The sequence below is a fragment of the Macaca fascicularis genome, chromosome 1 (assembly GCF_037993035.2).
Source record: "Macaca fascicularis isolate 582-1 chromosome 1, T2T-MFA8v1.1".
NCBI lineage: Eukaryota > Metazoa > Chordata > Mammalia > Primates > Cercopithecidae > Macaca > Macaca fascicularis.
The window spans coordinates 202,168,552-202,190,097 of record NC_088375.1 but is presented as its reverse complement, the minus strand read 5'-3'; the positions used below and the strand labels follow the sequence as shown (position 1 = coordinate 202,190,097).

The window sequence follows — 21,546 nt, the reverse complement described above, 5'->3', positions numbered from 1 at the left end:
TTCCTAATCTCCCATTCCAATTTGAATTCCATATCACATCACAAATAAACTTGCTAAGATCACAGAGGACCTTCATGTTGCTAAATTCAATGAGTATTTTTTAGTCCTCACTCCCTCCCAGAAGCACTCTCCTCTTTTGGTCTCCTTTATTTTATTCTCTTAGTTTTCCTCTTCTCTGCCTGCTTAGATTTCTTTGCAACTGTTCTTATTTTTCCTAGTCAATAAATATTAGCAATCCTTGGGGCTCTGGTCTTTTATCTTCTTACTCTACAGTCTCCTTAACTGATCCCCTTCAGTTGCTTCAGTTACTACTGTGAGCCAGTAACTCCCAAATCTCCTGCTCACGCCCATATACAGAACGGTGTTCTTGTTATCAATCCAATCATTCAAACTCAACGTGTTCAAAATAAAACTCATGCTCTTGACTTTACTTCACTCCCCAACCATCTTTTTCACTGATAGTTTCACTCCTAGTTCAGTAAATGGTACCATCATTTAGAGTTGTTCAAGGACTCCAAAACTGCTCTTCAACCCTCCTATTTCTCTCTGCCTCTACATCACCACCCAAATCCAGGCCCCATCAGATCACACCAGGATTACTGTAATATTCTCCTAACAGGTCTCCCAAATCTACTCTTACTCCCTCCAATCCATGTTCTTTTTTTTATTTTTTTGAGACGGAGTCTTGCTCTGTCACCCAAGCTGGAGGGCAGTGATGCAATCTTAAGTCACTGCAACCTCTGCTCCCGGGTTCAAACTATTCTCCTGCCTCAGTCTCCCAAGTAGCTGGAATTACAGGTGCCTGCCACCATGCCCAATAAATTTTTGTATTTTTAGTAGAGATGGGGTTTCACTATGTTGGTCAGGTTGGTCTTCAACTCCTGACCTCAAGTGATCTGCCCGCATGGGCCTCCCAAAGTGTTGGGATTACAGGCATGAGCCATTGTGCCTGGCCACTCCAATCCATGTTCTAAAAGGTAGCCAGAGATAGTCTTTAAAACTCAAAAACTTCTTTAAAACTCATTTTCCTTTTTGCAAACCTTTAATGATTTCTTTTTGTCCTATGACAGTATTGAAAAAATTCTAAGAGGCCAGTGTACCTCTGATAAGAGGCTGTAGTGTTTCCTCAAGTTACAGTTTTGGAGGCTGTTAGAAACTATGATAGACTGCTAGTTTGAATCATGTATTACCAGGACTTGTTAAAATCCTGTGCTCCAAGTCTTTTGGTAGCTGATCCCGCATGCTCAAGAGCACCCCAACTATGTGGACACTTGGAGGGTTCTCACCATCCAGGAAGATGTCACATTACTTAGCCTTTAAAACCTGAGTGAGGCCGGGTGCCATGGCTCATGCCTGTTAATCCCAGCACTTTGGGAAGCCGAGTTTGGCGGATAACTGGAGGTCAGGAATTTGAGACCAGCCTGGCTAACATGGTGAAACCCCGTCTCTACTAAAAATACAAAAATTAGCCCGGCGTGTTGGCACATATCTGTAATTCCAGCTACTCAGGAGGCTGAGGCAGGAGAATCGCTTGAGCCCGGGAGGTAGAGGTTGCAGTGAGCTAAGATTGTGCCATTGCACTCCAGCCTGGGCAACAAGAGCGAAACTCCGTTTCAAAAAAAAAAAAAAAAAAAAACCCCAAAACGAAAAACCCAATTGAGTAAATTCTAATAGTTTTGTGTATTTTTAGTCTCCAACCAGCACTATTTTATGGAGAGAGAATAGGAAACAAAGAATCTAGCTAGGGGAAGCATGCAAAAACCTTTGGTTAAGACTAAGTTGTGAATGGAATAACCCAAATGTCCATCAACTGATGAACGGAAAAACAAAATGTATACCCATACATCAGAGTATCATTCAACTATAAAAAGGAATGACGTTAGGCCGGGCGCGGTGGCTCATGCCTGTAATCCCAGCACTTTGGAAGGCCGAAGCGGGTGGATCACGAGGTCAGGAGATGGAGACCATCCTGGCTAACACGGTGAAACCCGGTCTACTAAAAATACAAAACGTTAGCCGGGCGTGGTGGCTGGCGCCTGTAGTCCCAGCTACTCGGGAGGCTGAGGCAGGAGAATGGCGTGGACCCCAGCAGGCGGAGCTTGCAGTGAGCTGAGATCGCGCCACTGCACTCCAGCCTGGGCGACCGAGGAGACTCTGTCTCAAAAAAAAAAAAACAAAACTAAAAAAGGAATGAGGTTCTGTTAGGTGCAAATACATGCATGAACTCTGAAAACATTATGCTAAGTGCAAAAAATCAGCCGCAACAAGACACATATTGTATGATTCTACTTACAGGAAATGCCCAGAATAGGCAAATACCTGGAGACAGAGAGTAGATTAGTGTTTCCCTAAGGCTAGGAGTAGTGGGTAATAGATAGTGTCTGCTAATGGGTGCAAGTTTTATTAGATTAGTGTGATGGTTGCACAACCTTGTGAACATACTAAAACCCACTGAATTGTACACTTTAAAAGGGTGAATTTTATAGTATGTGAATTACATCTCAAAAAAGAAAAAACAGAGCAGGCTGTGGCCCAAGTGATGTATCAACTGCTCTTTGAAGAAAGCACAATTTAAAATTGAACAGAATAAGGCCTGCAAGGCGCCCGTGACTTGGACCCTGCCTACCTCTCCTAAACAAATAAACAAATAAAATGTATAGCATGTAGAAATAACAACAGAAAAAAAAAGGCAGAGCAAGGGATGGGGCAGTTCTGGTGCCAGAGGGTTTGTTATTTAAATAAAGTGGTCGGAAATCATGCCTCCCTGATAAGGTGACAATAGAAGCCTGAAAAAGTTAAGGGAATAAGCAACACAAATATTTAAGTACTTCCGCATAACTTTGCTCACTCCACTCCAGCTAAATTAGCCACAATTTCTGTTCCCTCCATCTGAAATGCTCTCCCTCGTCATTCTTCCATTCTTCCTCTGGTTAACTTCTACTCCCGTATTTCTTGGTAACAATCGGAACATATGAGGAGGGGGGATCCACTATCTTCAAGGCGCAGTTTAGAGGTCACTTCCTCAGGGAAGGCTTCCCTTCTCTTTTTCCTTTTAAAGCTCCCAGTATAGCATCTTCCAGTACTTACTTGAACCGTAATGGGTCATTTTTAACGTCTGATCCCCTTCAGACAAGCTCTGGCTTGACGTATCCCCAGCGACTAAGCTCCAGGTCTGGCACTTAATAGGGTGGTGGAGTGGGAGTCCTGGATTCAAAGCTTGGCTCCAACACAAGGTAACTGGACGGAAGAGATGAGCCCGCTGTGCTTTCTGTGGAACCCAGGTAAGGGCTGCTTGATTGACTGACCGACCAGCAGTGAGATCTACAGCCTTTCTCAGAGCTGCCCCAGCGCCGAGACCCCGGCCCCACATACTTAGAACCCCGTAATGGGGCTCAAAATCACTGAACCTCGGGCTCCTAGTCCCCAACGGCGCATTTCCGACCCCCAGGCCTGACCTGCAGGTTCCGGGTGATAAGGTGCAGTTTCTCTTCAGGGCTGGGAGCGTCCCCCATGGCTCCGCTACCCCTGCTTCCCCTGCTCAGCCCGGCACCAGAGCCCCTTCCTGGGTCACCGTCGCCGCCGCGTACCGGGAACTGTCACGCGAGTCCAGCCAGGTTGCATCAGCTGGGCTCGGCGCTCCGCTTGCTCGGCCTGGACCCCTCCCCGCCCGGCAGTAGCTGGAAAAAGTGAGGAGCAGCGGAGAGTCGAGCAGGTCGATGAGACGGGAAAAGGTGGAGCCGGCGGGCACGGTAGGCGGTGCGGAGGGCGGGGCTGAAGCGCCTGCGCGGGGCACAACCCTCCTAGAGGCGGGACGGTTTCCTGCCAATCACTGCTGGTTTGCCCTCCCCCTGGCGTTGGCCCGGCTGACTCGGGGTGGGGGAGGTCGGGGAGGGGGCGATAAAATGGCGCAGGGGGCGGAGTGAGGCGCAGTCGTTCGCCCAGGCTTTGGCCCGGCTTCCGGAGGTGAAGAGCGGGAGGGAAAAGGGGGTCGGCGTTACCCGGCTTGGAGGGGGATGGGGGCGCCTGTTGCTTCTCCAGGGGGTTGCGCACGCCGTCCGCCCCTTGGAGGGATTGGGAGGCCCACGCCCTGCGGCGAGAAGCGTTCTAGCTCCTGAGGTGATGGCGAGGGAATGTCCCTGCCCCCCACCTCCAAGTCGGCAGGCGACAGATGCCCCTCACCCCGCTGAGGAAAAGGGAAGCTCCCTGGTCGTCTGAGAGTCGGGGAGCGCCGTCTGCAGTCCCTGCCCAGTGGGGGTGGGGGCCGCCTCTGTCCCGACCGGCTCGGCGGGAGGCTGTTGCTGGCGGGAAGATAGCCGCGGGCTTTTCTGCCGCGTCTCGCGGGTGGGGGCAGGAAGAGGACGGCCCACTCCCCGGGGAGATCTGAGGACGGTGGTTCCCGGGAGAGGAGCGCAAAGCCCAGGCCTGCTGAGGGGGGCGGGTGTGCCCCTACTGGGGGAGGGGCGGGGAGAAAACCCTCGCTTCTCCCGCTTTCCGCCGGGAGGCGGGAATTCGCGGTGTCTCCGGAGGAGGGAGATGCAAAGGGCCTTCCTGGAGGGCGACACCGTCCCGGGCCGTTGCATTTGTGAGAGAGAGCCAAGGCAGTATCCTCCAAAGGTTGGGCCTGGGCCATCCTTTCTCCGGGTCCTCAAGGGCTGGAGACGGCGTCACCAGTTACTTCTAGGGCAAGAGGGAAAGCAGCACCTCGGTGGGTCCTGGAAAGGTCCTAGAAGTGGTTGAATTGCCCACCGCCTGCCCTAACCTGATCTCCAGTGTTTTGTGTATTCGTTAGGGACTCCAAGCTCTAGCAGACCTGCCTGAAGTGTTTTAAAGCACATTTTTTTTTTAAAGAAACCTGTTGCTGCAGCTTAGCAAATCTGTTTTCTGTGCCCATGTGGGAGGAGAAATCCTGGCACTCTCATCTAGTGAAATGTTACCTAAAGCAAAGATTTGCAGCCCTGGGTTGTTTTTTCCGTCCTGCGGTGTTTTTAGTTACTTCGAAGGAATTTGCAAAACTGTTACAGATAATTTGAGTTCATTTTGATTTTTTGTAAATATTGTGTGTATTTTATGGAGTGATAACAAAGCTTGCTGAGTGCGTTTTGTGCTGTGTGCTTCCCATGTATTGCATTTGGGAAAGGTTGGAAATCAAAGGCCAGCGGGAGGTCTTGTCCATTGGAAATAATCTCTGCCCTTGGCTGTACCTGTCAGACCCTGCTTGGTAATGGTCTTGACTTTAGAGCTTGAAAGAGGATGTGGGTTTGCATCTGGTGTTGCAGTTTTAGTGGCCTCAATAAAGTAAGGCTTTGTGCTCGAAGGCAGTAGGTTTTCTGAGGTGAGATAAAAATAGAAAGGGAACCAGTTTCTGAGGTTGCAACCAGGAGGTTCGAGAACAGAGAGAGGGGGTGGTAAACTGAAATGTGAAGAAGGGGGTGGACAGGTGAGAGAGATGTGGAAGGACAGAATGGGGTCACAGAAAGGATGGGGTGTAGAGGAACTAAGAGATAGAATTAGGAGATCGGAAAAATACTCTTCCCTTAAAAATAAAGGGATATGGCCAGGCATGCTGGCTTACGCCTGTAATCCCAGCCCTTGGGGAGGCCGAGGCTGGAGGATTGCTTGAGGCCAGGAGTTCAAGACCCGACTGACCAACATAGCAAAACCCCATCTCTACTGAAAATACAAAAATTAGCTCAGCATGGTGGACGCCTGTAATCCCAGCTACTGGGAGGCTGACATATGAGAATCGCTTGAACCTGGGAGGCAGAGTTTGCAGTGAGCCCAGATCATGCCATTGCATTCCAGCCTGGGTGATTGAGTGAGACCCTGTCTCAAAAATAAAAATAAAATTAAAAAAAAGGGATCCCCATATTTTAAGTGGAGGTTACCAGACAAGTGCCAAGAATGGTAGGCAGAGAAGTAAGCAAGCCATCTTTTGACAGAGAAGTAGTAAGTAAGGCTGTCTTTGGAATTTCACTGAAGAACTTCAGTTTTATCTGAGGATTTCCCCCCTTGCACATTCATTAAATACCAGGTTTTTTTGGTATAGAACTTTTAGGTTTATAGGACTTTCATAAGCATCCTCTTTTTTCTCATGATAATCTGTTTGAAGTTAACAGTATTTACCCCTTTTTAGATGTGTGTTCTCATCTGTGTTGAGGTTCAGAGATTTGAAGTGAATTGCTGAGGTCCAGTACCTCTGTAAAAGATAGTTCAGGGAACATTAATTTGCATAATTTGCCTGATATTTCAGATGTCTACCTAGTCTGGTCTTTAGTGACAATATGATTGAATGCTAGATTAAACTAGATGAGAGTAGAGTATATTAGATAATTTCAGGCAGGGTCTAGGGGAAGTTCCCTACCAGTTTAGCACTCTTTTTTCCTACCGTTCGTATGCTTTTTTTTTTTTTTTGAGATGGAGTCTCCCTCTGTCACCCAGGCAGGAGTGCAGTGGCGCGATCTCAGCTCACTGCAACCTCTGTCTCCTGTGTTCCAGCGATTCTGCTGCCTCAGCCTCCGTAGTGTCTGGGATTACAGTCATGCACCACACGCCTGGCCAATTTCTGTATTTTTAGTAGAGATGGGGTTTCACCATGTTGGCCAGGCTGGTCTCGAACTCCTGACCTCAGGTTATCCGCCCACCTCGGCCTCCCAAAGTGCTAGGATTACAGGCGTGAGCCTCCACACCTGGCCTTATGCTTCTCTTAAGACACCAGGGGTCAGGGCAATGGTGGTGGGGTGAAATAATAACTATGGCCACCAGTTATTTATCTCTTATGTCATGCCTCTAGTGTGCTAAATTTATGTTCATGATCTTATTTAATTCTTGCCACAACCCTATCAGGTAGGTACTGTGATATTTGAGGACATTTGATACTTCACAGAGTATAATCATTGTATCTTTCCCATTGACTTCATAATTCTAAAATGTTTTTATTGTTTCAAGCATATCAAAAAGTATAGTGGCTGGATATGGTGGCTCAATGCCTGTAATCCTAGCACTTTGGAAAACCTATGCGGAAGAATTGCTCGACTCCAGGAGTTCCAGACCAGCCTGGGCAACATAATAAGACTATGTCTCTACAAAAAATAAAAATAGGCCGGGCGCGGTGGCTCACGCCTGTAATCCCAGCACTTTGGGAGGCCAAGGCGGGCGGATCACAAGGTCAGGAGATCGAGACCATGGTGAAACCCTGTCTCTACTAAAAATACAAAAAATTAGCCAGGTGCGGTGGCGGGCGCCTATAGTCCCAGCTACTCGGGAGGCTGAGGCAGGAGAATGGCCTGAACCCAGGAGACGGAGCTTGCAGTGAGCCGAGATCGTGCCACTGCACTCCAGCCTGGGGGACAGAGCGAGACTCTGTCTCAAAAAAAATAAATAAAAATAAAAATAAAAAATTAGCTGGGTATAGTGGCATGCATCTGTAGTCCCAGCAGCCCTGGGGCTTAAGGCTGCAGTGAGCTATGATCACGCCACTGTTTTCCGCCTGACCAACAAACCTGAGACCCTGTATGAAAAAAATAACAATAATTTAACAGTATAAAAGTAACATAATAGTGAACATTATTACACCTACCATACTGCTTTATCTTAGGTTGCCATCTTTGTTTCAGGTCTCTTCTTGCTATTTTTTTTTCCTTATTTATTTATCGTCATGTAGCCTAAGATGAGATATTGTTTTCTTAAGAAATAAAACGGTGGTGGAGCGTGGTGGTTCACGCCTATAATCCCAGCACTTTGGAAGGCTGAGGTGGGCGGATCACAAGGTCAGGAGATCGAGACCATCCTGAACTCTGGCCTTTCATGCATATTATTATAATTTTGTGATAAATGTATCCATATATAATACCATACATAATACATGGTATTGTGATCTTTTTGTTGTTGTTTTTTGAGACTGACTCTTGCTGTGTTGCCCAGGCTGGAGTGCAGTGGCGTGATCTAGGCTCACTACACCCTCCGTCTCCCAGGTTCAAGCAGTTCCCCTGCCTCAGCCTCCCGAGTAGCTGGGATTATAGGCTCACGCCACCAAGCCCAGCTAATTTTTGTATTTTTAGTAGAGATGGGATTTCACCATGTTGGTCCAGATGATCTCGAACTCCTGACCTCGTGATCCGCCCTCCTTGACCTCCCAAAGTGCTAGGATTACAGGTGTGAGCCACCACGCCTGGCCTGTTTCTTTTTTCTTTTCTTTTATTTTGAGATAGCGTTTCACTCTGTCACCCAGGCTGGAGTGTAGTGGTGCGATCTTTGCCCATTGCAACCTCCACCTCCTGGGTTTCAGCGATTCTCCCGCCTCAGCCTTCTGAATAGCTGGGACTACAGGCCCATGCCACTATGTCCAGCTAAATTTTCTTTGTAGTTTTAGTAGAAATGGGGTTCCGCCATGTTGGTCAGGCTGGTCTCGAACTCCTGGCCTTAAGTGATCTGCCTAATTTAGCCTCCCAAAGTGCTGGGATTACAGGCATAAGCCATCTAGCGTATTGTTTCTTTAATAAAGTAATTGCAGGGGGAAAAGATCTGAAATCTTTAGATTAAAATACACATAAGACATTATCAGCCAGTCACATTGTATGGACCTTATTTGGATAGTGATTATTTTTTAGCCTTAAAAAAAATATGACATAAGATAATTGGAAATCTGAACTGTATATTTTATGATAAGGGGTTCTTGTTATTTACAGATGAAATGATATAATGCCTGGGATTTGCTTCAAAATAATCTGGTAAAGGTGGGAAGTGGATGGGGCAAGATTAGCTGTGAGTTGATAGTCGTTGGGGTTGAGTGATGGGTATGTGGGGTTCATTATACTATTGTGTTACTTATGTATATGTTTTACATTCTTCATAATAAATAATTTTGAAAATGAGGAAATGGCTGGGCGCGGTGGCTCACGCCTGTAATCCTAGCACTTTGGGAGGCCAGCGCGGGCGGATCACGAGGTCAGGAGATCGAGACCATCCTGGCTAACACAGTGAAACCCCGTCTCTACTAAAAATACAAAAATTAGCCAGGCATGGTGGTGGGCACCTGCAGTCCCAGCTACTTGGGAGGCTGAGGCAGGAGAATGGCCTGAACCCAGGAGGTGGAGCTTGCAGTGAGCCGAGATCACACCACTGCACTCCAGCCTGGGCGACAGAGCTAGACTCCGTCTCAAAAAAAAAAAAAAAAAAGGAAATAGCATCAGAAAGAGAATGATTTGTAAAAATTAAAATTATCTCCTCCTCTCTCTCTCTATACCATATATATGGTGGTGTTTTGTATGCTTTTGTTCCCAGATCTGTTGGAACATGAGCTCAGAAAAGCCCATCTTTTTGCATCTGGATGTCATGTCGTGTAGGAATTTATTATTGCAATGGTTATGAAAGATATTGGTCCCATTAAGGTGGCTTAAAATATTTTTTCCAAGAGACCAAAAACCCTCTTTAGTCTTTACTCTTGCACAGTTTGTTATAGATTGTACTGAATTTCGAAGGCCTGAGTTTGTATTCTAGCTCTGCCATTTGCTGACCAATCCTGTGCAAGTCTGTCACAGACGTAGTGGGAAAAACATTGCATTTGGAATTAGACCTGGGTTTCAATCCCTGTTCTAACATTATTAGCTATATGTACTTGGTTAAGTTACTTCACACTTCTGAATTTTAATTTCCCAAGAGGGAAAATCTATTGAACTCTCCATTTGGCCAACCAAGGGCTTGAACTAGACATTTTGTAAGGAGTCAGAATTGGGGGCAGTGGCTCAGAAAGGGCATCTAAGAAATGTCGCTGCTTAACCCCAGTGCCTGTGATACCTGTGCCTGACAACCATAAACTTTCTTAAGTCAAAGAACGTTTTCCAAAAGTAAACTTTTTTTCTAACTGCTTCCTAAAGAAATAAAATAAATAAAATAACTCAGTCACTAATGCAGAGAAATTACTTTTCATAGAGGCAGCTGCTTCAACACCTAGAACTCTCACAATTGCTGGAATACAGTATTGGTAAAATAAAATAAGTTTTAGCAGCTCTGAGTTTAAATACAACAGAAAATGATTTATTTGATAAGATTTAACTTTACAGAGTTGTGTTGAGAGGTTAAATTAAAGAGTTACAGAATGTGTCTCAGAGCACCTGTTTTATAATAGGTATTTAATATTTATTTTTCTCCCGTTTCATTTCTGATATGAGTACGTTTAATAGGATATGAGTACGTTTAACTAGGTCCCTTCTGGTTCTAAAATTCTGTAATCCCTCCCTTCTCTTTCTCTAGTACTTTACTGTCCATACCATTTTATATTATCTCATATTGGTGCTTAATTTTCAGTGTTATTTCCCTAGCAAGATTATACATTACATATTATACATTATGAGAGTGGGAGCTATATCTTGATTTCTTGGAAATCATAAAGAGACATATCATGCAGCTTGTGCTGTGTGATGATTGTACCTCAAAAAAAATCTTCTAAAAGAATGCGTGAACTAGGCTGGGTGCGGTGGCTCACGCCTATAATCGCAAGTACTTTGGGAGGCTGAGCGGGTGGATCACAAGGTCAGGAGATCGAGACCATCTCTACTAAAAATACAACAGATTAGCTGGGTGTGGTGGCGAGCGCCTGTAGTCTCAGCTACTTGGGAGGCTGAGGCAGGAGAATGGCATGAACTCGGGAGGCCGAGCTTGCAGTGAGCCGAGATTGTGCCACTGCACTCTAGCCTGGGCAACAGAGCGAGGCTCCGTCTCAGAAAAAAAAAAAGAATGCATGAACTAAAGTTAAAACTCAGGGTGTGGCGTGGAGGGTCAAGGAGTAGGGGAAATTTTACAGTTAACAAGGCTACAAATACTTTTCCAAATTATTGAGTTCAGTATTTAAGCATTTCTTATACTTCTCAGATATGTGAAATACTAGCATTTTATCGCCTTTCCCATCTGGAAAATAATTATAGATTAGGTCTATCATTAGCTGTTTAAAAACTAGGTTTTTTTTTTTGTTTTTTTTTTGGTTTTTTTTTTTTTGTTTTTTTTGAGACGGAGTCTCGCTCTGTCGCCCGGGCTGGAGTGCAGTGGCCGGATCTCAGCTCACTGCAAGCTCTGCCTCCCGGATTTATGCCATTCTCCTGCCTCAGCCTCCCGAGTAGCTGGGACTACAGGCGCCCGCCAACTCACCCGGATAGTTTTTTGTATTTTTTAGTAGAGATGGGGTTTCACCGTGTTAGCCAGGATGGTCTCGAACTCCTGAGCTCGTGATCCACCCGTCTCGGCCTCCCAAAGTGCTGGGATTACAGGCTTGAGCCACCGCACCCGGCTAAAAACTAGGTTTTAATTGTACAACTAACTATTCAAGTAGAAAAGTAAAATGATACAAAATCTGACCTTGACCTACCTTTATGGTCCCTACAAGTTATAGTAGTCATCAATTTTTGTTTGTATCTTTTTTTTATTTTTCTTTTGAGACAGGGCCTTGCTGTGTCACCCTGACTGGAGTGCAGCAGCACAATGACTGCTGTCTGCAGCCTCAACCGCCCATCCTCAAGTGATCCTCTCACCTCAGCCCCATGAGTAGCTGGAACTACAGGCATGTGCCCCCATGCCCCGCCAATTTTTCTGTTTTTTTGTAGAGACAGCATTTCACCTTGTTGCCCAGGCCTGTGTTTGTATCTTTAATGACCTTTTTTTTTTTTTTTTTTTTTTTTTGGCGTTTTTTCTATATATATATTTAAAGAATTGTGTGTGTGAGATCATGATTAAGTTTTAGATTTTGGTAGAAACTTAGACATTGCCTAGCACTCTTTTTCCATCCCTTTCCCATTTTGTAAATGAGGAAACAAGTCTAAATGGTCAAGTGGCATACCCAAGTTATTGGAGCTGGCTAGTGATACAACCAGGACTACACCCCAGGTCTTTGGACTCCCACACCAGTATTCATCCTACTAAAGTAGATGATAGTCTTAAAAAAGTACAAATTGTTGGGAGGAACAAAACTAGTTCTCTTAGTTGCATAATTTTTTTTTCTTTGAAGATTTTTTTCTTTGGTGTTCTTGACTCAGAAAATCCAACTTTCTGGTATTACAAAAAAATCAAGATTAAAATTAATACATCGAGCACCTTAAAGCATAATACAGTTGACTTTGTAATTAGCAGAGTTGAAAGTGATGAGAAGATCCTCTAATTTTCTTTTTGCCTGCAGGAAGGTGGGAGTCAATCATTTTGACAAGTCTCCTGAAAGGAACAGCTAGCAGGAACTGAAACCTTTTTCCATTTGGTCTCGTGGCAAAGGCAGAGACTGCTCCAGCAGCTCCACACAGTATGGAAGACAGTTATTTACCTTCTTGTGTTCTCGAATTTTGTTTTATTTCAAAAGTAATACATATTTGTTTTGTGTTAAAGTGTAAACTGAATATTCAGACATTTTACATAATATACATTTATTTTGTTTGTATGTTGTAGATATCATTCCATGATAGTACATACAGGTCTACTTCATTGTGTTTTTAAATAATTGAAAAGTACTCCATAGCACAAACGTACCATGATTTACTGAACAGTTCTCTTGGTAATGGACATTTAGGTTGCCTCCAGGATTTGGCTACTTTGAACATCCATGTATATATATATGAAGGACAGATTTCTAGAAGTGAAATTGCCAGGTCAAATGGTATAGTCAAATTACTCTGCACAAAATACCATACTGACTTAATGCTTTTACTGATAGTGTGTGTATGCTTGTTTCTCCACATCCTCACCAATCCAGATTATCATGGCATCTTAATTATTGCCATTTTGATAGGCAAAAAGTATCTCATTGTTCTAACATGTATTTCCATGTTTCTGCTAAGGTTAAATATCTTAAAATTATTTCTTGGCCAGGCGCGGTGGCTCAAGCCTGTAATCCCAGCACTTTGGGAGGCCGAGACGGGCAGACCAGGAGGTCAGGAGATCGAGACCATCCTGGATAACCTGGTGAAACCCCGTCTCTACTAAAAAATACAAAAAACTAGCCGGGTGAGTTGGTGGGCGCCTGTAGTCCCAGCTACTCGGGAGGCTGAGGCAGGAGAATGGCGTAAACCCGGGAGGCGCAGCTTGCAGTGAGCTGAGATCCGGCCACTGCACTCCAGCCTGGGTGACAGCGTGAGACTCCGTCTCAAAAAAAAAAAAAAAATTATTTCTTATGCTACAAGTCACAGTGCAAAGATTTTGAAATACTAGAATATTACCCACATATAGTGGACTGGAGTTGGTATAAGGTTATTTTCTCTTCCTCAGTGAAACTGTCTTATTTCTCCAGAAATGATGTGCTCACGGGTGCCCTCTGAACAGTCTTCTGGTACCGCTGTCTTGCCTAAAGACAGTGCCCCATTTTCTTGGAGTTCCTTGGATGAGGATGGATTGGATGACTCCTTGCTGGAGCTGTCAGAGGGAGAAGAAGATGATGGTGATGTAAATTACACAGAGGAAGAGATCAATGCACTGTTGAAGGAAGATGACCCATCATATGAGCAGTCTTCTGGGGAAGATGACGGTGGGCATGTTGAGAAGGGAGAAAGAGGGAGTCAAATTCTACTTGATACCCCCCAAGAGAAAAATTCATCCTACAGCTTGGGACCAGTAGCTGAGACTCCTGACCTCTTCAAACTACCTCAGCTAAGTACATCAAGTGGTCATGGACCAACTCCTACTAAACCATTAAACAGACGCTCTGTACTAGAAAAGAATCTTATAAAAGTAACTGTTGCACCATTTAATCCAACAGTTTGTGATTCTTTGCTTGATAAGGATGAGACTGATTCATCCAAAGATACTGAAAAACTCTCTTCCCTTGGAGAAGAGATGAGAGAAGATGGTCTTAGCCCAAGTGAACGCAAACTTTGTACTGAATCTGAAGGGGTCAGCCCCAATAACTCTGCCTGGGATGGGCCCCAGCTCTCTTCTTCAAACAATAACTTTCAACAAGCTGTCTCTGATAAAAATATGCCTGACAGTGAGAACCCTACATCTGTATTCTCTCGGATCTCAGACCATTCAGAGACTCCTTCTAATATGGAGTCATCCTGCAGAAGTGGTGGTTCACACAAGTCAAGTTGTGAGATGAGATCTCCAGTTGTTTCCAGCTCATCGAACAAAGTAAGTACATTTTTTTCAAGGTGAAGAGAAAAATGAAATTATTTTTATTCAGATGTATAGCAGAGTTTCCATATACCCGCTATCTACACACATATACAACTTCCCCTGTTGTGAGCATCCTACTCCACGTGGTACATTTGTTATAATCTGGCAGAGCTTTGTATTCAGACAAATTGGGGTTTTAATCCTGACTAGCACTGTGACCCTGGGCTAATTATTTAGCCTCTATGTTTCCCCACATTTCTTATCTAAATTGCAGTAAATAATACTTCATAGTATAATAAGGATTAATGAAATAATGTATTTATATCACCTGGTACATAGTATTAAATTACCCTCTGTTGAATAATTACTAAGATGGTAATTCTATTATTTTTCCTGTCTTTGGGTTTCAGCATATGTCTCAATCTTATTGCCATGCTATATATTAAGATACAGCACTATCTCTGAGTCAGCCATGAAAGAGCTGAAAAATCTTGGGCAATTTACCTAACTTTTTTGAACCTGATTCCCTATCTGTCAAATGGGTGTAATAATCCCTGCCACATACCGTTTCTTTTTTTTTTTTTTTTTTTGAGATAGAGTCTCACTCTGTCCCTCAGGTTGCAGTGCAGTGGCACAATCTCAGCTCACTGCAACTTCCGCCTCCCGGGTTCAAGCAATTCTCCTGTCTCAGCCTCTTGAGTAGCTGGGATTACAGATGTGCACCACCATGCCCAGCTAATTTTTATATTTTAGTAGAGACTGGGTTTCACCATGTTGGCCAGGGTGGTCTCAAACTCCTGACCTCAGGTGATCCACCCGCCTTGGCCTCCCAAAGTTTTGGGATTATAGGCGTGAGCCACTGCACCTGGCCAGGGTTTCTTTTTTCTTTTTCTTTTTTTTTTTTTTTTAAGATTACAGTTGTTATTTAAAGCACTACTGTCATACGTGGTACACAGTAGTGTTCACGAATATGCTTTTGTAGCCTTTGGTTAAAAAATATTTCCATAAATAGTCTTGTTTTCAGTGGTTTTCTTGTAACTGAGAATCACCTTTCCTTTTGCATTCCTTTTCCTCAAAAAAGCAGGATATTCTTAACAAGGATTTTGGGAAGATAAAAGGCCATGAGAGAAGACTAGGCAAAGTCATTCCTGTTCTCCAAACCAAGACCAGGTAATGTAAATTATAATTAAATATTCTGACTTCTTTTGATTTTCTTCAATTTCTTTCTTCCCCTCCTGTTTCCTCTTAGTGTAGGGAAAAAACCCTGCTCCAGGAGTTCTGAACTTGAAGTTCCAGCACTACCAACTATGTGACTTTTGGCAAGTCAGTTAATCTCTTACCTCAGTGTTTATGTATAAAATAAGGCTAATGATACCTCCTCTGCTGCTTTACAGGGTTATTTTGAAAGCAAAATAGACATTAGTGAAAACGCTACAAATGTAAGATATCTTCTTCTATGCATGGGGCAGCCTGGTCACATATATGATAAGAGGTTAGAATAATTTTAACCAAAATGTTAAAATACAACTAGTAGAAAATCATTTTGTCGTCTCTCCCAAGTTGCATACAACTGCCCTCACAAAAAAATTCTAGTAGGGGTTGCAAATTTGTGTCACCTTTTCAATTTATTCTCTTGTTACCAGGAGATGGCAGTGTCTCTACATGGTCCTTTTAAACTGAATCTACTAGAGAAGCTTTTTTTTTTAATGTTGAATCAGATTAGTTTCCTTACAGTGAGATTTAAAAAAATTCTTTTGTTTATACATTTATTATATTTATTTTGCTTATACATTTATTATATTTATTTTGCTTAAAAAATTTAATTAGGCCGGGTGCAGTGACTCACACCTGTAATCCCAGTACTTTGGGAGGCTGAGGTGGGCCAATTGCTAGAACTCAGGAGTTCAGTACCAATCTGGGCAACATGGTGAGACCCCGCCTCTACTAAAAATAAAAAAAAATACCCAGGTGTGGTGGCGCACACCTGTGGTCCCAGCTACTAGGGAGACCGAGGTGGGAAGATTGCTTGAGCCCAGGGGACAGAGGTTGCAGTGAGCCGAGATCATGCCACTGCACACCAGCCGGGGAGACAGACCTTATATAAAAAATGAATATTTAAATGTTACAAATAAGGCTAAAGTTTCCTTTGACTACGACCCTGAATCCCAGTTTCCTGGTTTTTTATTTTGTTCGCATAATTGAGAGAAATCTTGTGAATTGCTTACAATGTAAGTGATATCAAAAACTCACAACTCAGGCTACTTGGGACAGTAATAAATTTGCAATCTCAATATTCTTATCCACTGACTCTTTAGTACAGTCAGTCAGTATGAGTATGGGCCAGAAACTGCTTTCACCAAGGTCACTGTTGCTGATTGCCAGATATAGTGATTCTTTTCAGTCTTTATCCCATTTAACTTTTCAATTTCACTCTAGAAAGTTAGCTATTTTCTGACTAACCTTGAATTACTCAACAAATACTTTCTTTCTCTAGGGACTAGGTAATCTTCACCTTTCTATTCCTTGTTAGCAGGAGGTTGTATCTATTTCCTTCAAGCTGGAATGCAGTGGTGTGATCATAGCTCACAACAGCTTGAACTCGTGAACTCAAGTCATCCTCCCTCCTCAGCCCCCTGAGTAGCTCGGACTATAGGCACATGCAGCCATGTCCAGCTCATTTAAAAAAAAATTTATTGGGTTTCACTGTGTTGCCCTGGTGGGTCTCAAATTCCTGACTTCAAGCAGTCCTCCTGCCTGAGACTCCCAGAGTGCTGGGATTACATGTGTTAGCCACCACACCCAGCTTCTCTTCTTTTTTCTCGATTCCATACTCCATTTGAGTTTTTTTTTTTTTTTTTTTGGCTAATACTGTCCTCTGCCTCTTGATCATAAAGATAATTTTGCCTCTGAAACTTAGTTCTAATCAATCAGCAGTATATCACTTCTCTCTACAAAGCTCTATATTCCTGTTTCTAATGGGCTGTTTTTCTTTTTTCTGGTTTGCTTTATTCAAGGACTAATGTTGCGACGTTTTCACAATCAAATCTAGAACAGCAGAAGCAGCTTTATCTCAGGAGTGTCATTGCTCATATAGAAGACCCAGAGGACACTAACCAAGGTAACATGGTAACCAAAGAAAGGCATAAAAACATGTGATGCAACTTTCTCTTTCCACTAACAGCTTAAACTGACTGGGAGATTGTTTCGAATTTTCTTAAATTCTTGAGAAAGATAACTTCCTTACTCAAAGATTTTCGTTTAAAGGGATTGCCTAACTAGATAATTCTCAAAAGTGGTTTGGTTAACCAGTATTAGAGAGGGGTCTAAGCATGCTTAAACAATAGTACATGAAAGGTGCCTCCCTCATGGCTGAGGGCTTTAACCCAGACCTGTACATTTTTGCTAGGGATTTTTTGTCTGAAAAATGATGGAAGTGGATGACCAGGTGCTGCTTACTAATCAGTGGTTTTTTAAATTTGCAATGTTTTATTTTCCCTGTTACCTTCAAGCATTTAAATGTAAAAGCAGGCATTTCAAATACCATTCTGCATTTTGGCTTCTGAATAAAAGCTCTTGAAAGGTTTGGCTACCTTCCAGATCCTTCAAGTTGTGTTCTCCCCTCTTCATTAGAAGATAATTGCAAACCAAAGTGACTAGATTCTTTCTCCAGCTCTCAAGAGACTACAGTCCATGTTATCATTCAGCCTGAACTGTTGGCTGATGGGAAAGCTCCTAAAGGGGAGACTTGTGGGAAGAACTGAAGGTGAAGGGGTTAGAGAGGTTTTATACTGATAAAAGAATCACTTCTTAAAAAGATCACTCCAGGCTAGGCGTGGTGGCTCATGCCTGTAATCTCAGCACTTCTGGAGGCAGAGGCAGGCAGGTCACTTGAGGCCAGGAGTTTAAGACCAGCCTGACCAGCATGGCAAAACCCCATCTCTACTAAAACTATAAAAATTAGCTGAATTGTATTCTTTTGGGAAAAAAAAAATTAGCCAGGTGTGGTGGCACATGCCTGTAATCCTAGCTACTCGTGTGGCTGAGGCACAACGATCACTTGAATCCGGGAGGCAGAGGTTGCAGTGAGCCAAGATCATGCCATCGCACTTTAACACGGGTGACAGAATGAGACTCTGTCTCAAAAAAAAAAAAAATCCATGTTCTGTCATCTTTATTCATTCTGCAAACTTTTCTCGAGTATTTCAGTGGTGGTAGGTAGGAAGAAAAGGAATTAGAAATGTAAAGAGGAGTAAGATAGGGTCGTGGCCCTCTGGGAATTCATAGCCCAGAGAAGAAGATAATTACACTGCAGTATTGATTAGTGTTCTGATAGAATTACATATAAAGTACAGTAGGAGCAGGGAAGGAGCCCTTCTGCTTGTGTTTGGGAAAAGTGGAAGATGAGGAAGGAGGATGCCCTAGGTGAGCTCCACAGAGAAGATAATTAGTTTAATTACTCTAAGATTTATTGTAAATCACTAGGGAGCGTTTTAGGAGAATTTTTGGTCCTTTCGCAGAGGAGACTCTTCTTTCTTTTGACAAATCCTGAATTATGTAGTAGTTTTTCTTGTTTGTTTTATAAGACTATGAGTGAAAGGTTTAGAACTCAGAGACATCAGTCAGAAGAATTTTTTATCCCCTGTCCTTTTTTCACTGAATATTTCATAAGCAACCAAATATTATACTGATTATTAGCCCTCTGCTTGTGAGATCCCTTTGCTAGAACTATTTTAGGTCTGGTAGAAGTAGAGAAACCTCTCCTCTCCACCTCTCCCCCCACCATTGAAGGGGCAAATTTAAAAGAAATCTGTCTATATTCAAGCTCTGTGGAAGAGGCCTAGTCATGTCATTGCTTTTCCCTCTGTGAGCTGACTCCTTTTTTTATATCCTAGGCAGTTGACACTGATGATATCCAGTTACGTTTTCTCTCTCATTTGGAACATTTAAAGAAAATTTCCCAAGAAAAGTAAAGAGCAGCTGTTCACACTATAACATCATTTTCAGTCTTTTTCCCCATTCAGCAGTTCCTCTCCCAGTATTACCACAACAATCTATATCCCATAAAGAATAGCTAGAATAATTATAGTGAATAGGCAGCATACTTCAGTAGTTGAGAGAAGAAAGTCTAGTCTAGAGTTAACATCTGGGTTCACATCTTGGCACCACTGCTTACTGGCTGGGTGAGCCATTAAAAACTCATTTGGGCCGGGCGCGGTGGCTCACGCCTGTAATCCCAGCACTTTGGGAGGCCGAGGCGGGCGGATCACAAGGTCAGGAGATTGAGACCACGGTGAAACCCCGTTTCTACTAAAAATACAAAAAATTAGCCAGGCGCGGTGGCGGACGCCTGTAGTCCCAGCTACTCAGGAGGCTGAGGCAGGAGAATGGCGTGAACCCGGGAGGCGGAGCTTGCAGTGAGCCGAGATTGCGCCACTGCACTCCAGCCTGGGCGACAGAGCGAGACTCTGTCTCAAAAAAATAAAAAATAAAAAATAAAAACTCATTTGTAAAATGGGGATAATATCAAATCTTAGCTTACATGAAAATTGTACGGGTATAAGGCATAGAACAGTACCTAGCGCTAGCAACTAACATTTATTGAATAGTTGCTGTTATCAGCAAGAAAGGATATCTTTTCATACTGAATTTTTTATAGGTAAAATAGCCTTAAATCTAGTGTTTGTTTTTAAATCACAGACAAAAAATACTGGAAATAACTTTGATAAAATGTTGATAAATGAAGGTGAGTGGTGAGTCCACTTTCTACTTTTGTGTATATTTGACAATTTCCATAATTAAAAAGTTGTTTTTTAAGCACGTCTTTTAGGGCATTCAATTTTTTCAACATTACAAATTACTCTAAAAATTTCACAGACCTCTGGCACTTCCTTCTGCCTTCCAGGAACCCAGTATAATAAGTTTTTCTGTCACTTCCATTGCCCAGTGTTCCTATATCCAAAATCGTAAGATTTTTATATACCATATTGCAAGGGCGGGAGTGCTGTATTCTTCACCTTTCCTCCATTTGTATGTGAATTATAGTGCAGCCAGAAGCACAAAAGGGGAGCATAGTACTTCCTGTCCTCCTTTTTGAGATGTTTATTGTATTTAACCTTAAAAAAGTATAATTCTTCAGGTTCTTATCAGACACAGAGAAATTAGTAAGGAGTAGATTCAAATGTAGTTCTTGCCAGTTCAGTTTGAATCCTCTCCATGGGGTTAGTTATCTCTTTTCACTTTATCAATAATGTATATATTACTGATGTAGAATGTAACAAAGTAAATCATCCTTCAATTCCATTATTCTAATGTAAGTATAATGTCTTTAGTTTAGTGCCGCATTTTTTTTTTTTTAATAATAACACTTAAAAAGAAATACCACTTCCTTTCTGGTATCCTTGCAAGTGGAAAACTTTCTGTGAAACTATATGTACTTAAAGTAGAAAAGGACAATTAAGAGCTTCTCTTTAATCTCCTAAAACATAAATCTGTTCTATGTATCTTTGCCAAGTGACCATTTAGCCTTTGTTTAGAGTTCTAATAATGCAAAACACATTACCTCATAAGGCAGGTCATTCATTGCTTAGAAAATTCTAGTTGTTAGAAAGTTATTCCTTATGTTGAGTCAAATGTGGCTTCCCTGTAAATTCTAGTGGTAGTTTCTAGTTCTGCCCTGTAGCATTATGAAAAATAACTTTGTTCTGTCTTTCATTTTTTATTCTTTTCTTTTTTTTTTTTTTTTTGGAGACGGAGTCTTACTCTGTTGCCCAGACTGGAGTGCAGTGGTGCGACCTCAGCTCACTGCAGCCTCTGCCTCCCGGGTTCAAGCAATTGTCCTGCCTCAGCCTCCCAAGTAGCTGGGACCACAGGTGTGGGCAGCCACACCTGGTTAATTTTTGTATTTTTAGTAGAGACAGCGTTTCACAATTTTGGCCAGACTGGTCTTGAACTCCTGGCCGCAAGTGATCCACCCACCTTGGCCTCCCAAAGTGCTGCAATTACAGGCATGAGCCACAGCACCTGGCCCATTTTTTATTTTCAGACATTAGAAATAATGAGTCTCTCTCCTACAAAGAAAAAAACTTAAAATCACCTATAAATCCATCCTGCCACCTAGAAATAACAAAATTAACATTTTGATAATTATCTTTCCTGTAAGGTAGAATATATACAGGGAAATTACATATTAATAGTTTATAATCTGCTTTCTTTGTACTTAATATATTAAGGAACTTTTCATGTTAAATATTTGAAATTAAGATTTTTAATGATTACAAAGTATTTTATTATATAATTTATTTCATCTTGGTAAATTAGATTGTGTCCATTTTCACTAGTAATGCTGCAGTGAACATTCTGGTCAATAAATGTTTATGTACAACTCTTATTTCTATAGGATGAATCCCTAGAAGTGGAATTGCTGGGTAAAGTATATAAACATTTAAAAAACTATCACATGTTACCAGA

The 21,546-nt window shown here is 42.6% G+C and overlaps 2 protein-coding genes across 29 annotated transcripts in view; one reads left to right on the top strand and one right to left on the bottom strand.

Moving 5' to 3' along the window:
* The window catches only part of YARS1 (tyrosyl-tRNA synthetase 1), a 44,542-nt gene extending 40,894 nt beyond the window's left edge, over window positions 1–3,648 (bottom strand). For 2 of the 4 annotated variants that reach the window (XM_045375406.3, XM_074013222.1), the window contains exon 1: window positions 3,456–3,648. In XM_045375406.3, coding sequence (XP_045231341.1) covers window positions 3,456–3,512 — 57 coding nt within the window. In that variant the 5' untranslated portion in view covers window positions 3,513–3,648. Of the gene's footprint in view, window positions 1–3,087; window positions 3,238–3,455 lie in introns of those variants that run through there. The other 2 variants (XM_045375416.3, XM_074013226.1) reach the window with 2 other exon arrangements.
* The window catches only part of S100PBP (S100P binding protein), a 45,548-nt gene continuing 27,001 nt past the window's right edge, over window positions 3,000–21,546 (top strand). For 2 of the 25 annotated variants that reach the window (XR_012423111.1, XR_012423113.1), the window contains exons 1-6: window positions 3,927–3,963; window positions 12,161–12,277; window positions 13,259–14,094; window positions 15,164–15,249; window positions 17,094–17,197; window positions 21,476–21,503. Coding sequence is in view for 18 of the 25 variants with exons in the window: in XM_065525635.1 (XP_065381707.1) it covers window positions 13,261–14,094; window positions 15,161–15,249; window positions 17,094–17,197; window positions 21,476–21,480 (1,032 nt within the window). In the remaining 7 variants the exon portion in view is untranslated. Of the gene's footprint in view, window positions 3,282–3,926; window positions 4,706–12,160; window positions 12,278–12,809; window positions 12,976–13,258; window positions 14,095–15,160; window positions 15,250–17,093; window positions 17,198–21,475; window positions 21,504–21,546 lie in introns of those variants that run through there. The other 23 variants (XR_006693137.3, XM_065525635.1, XR_012423110.1 and 20 more) reach the window with 20 other exon arrangements.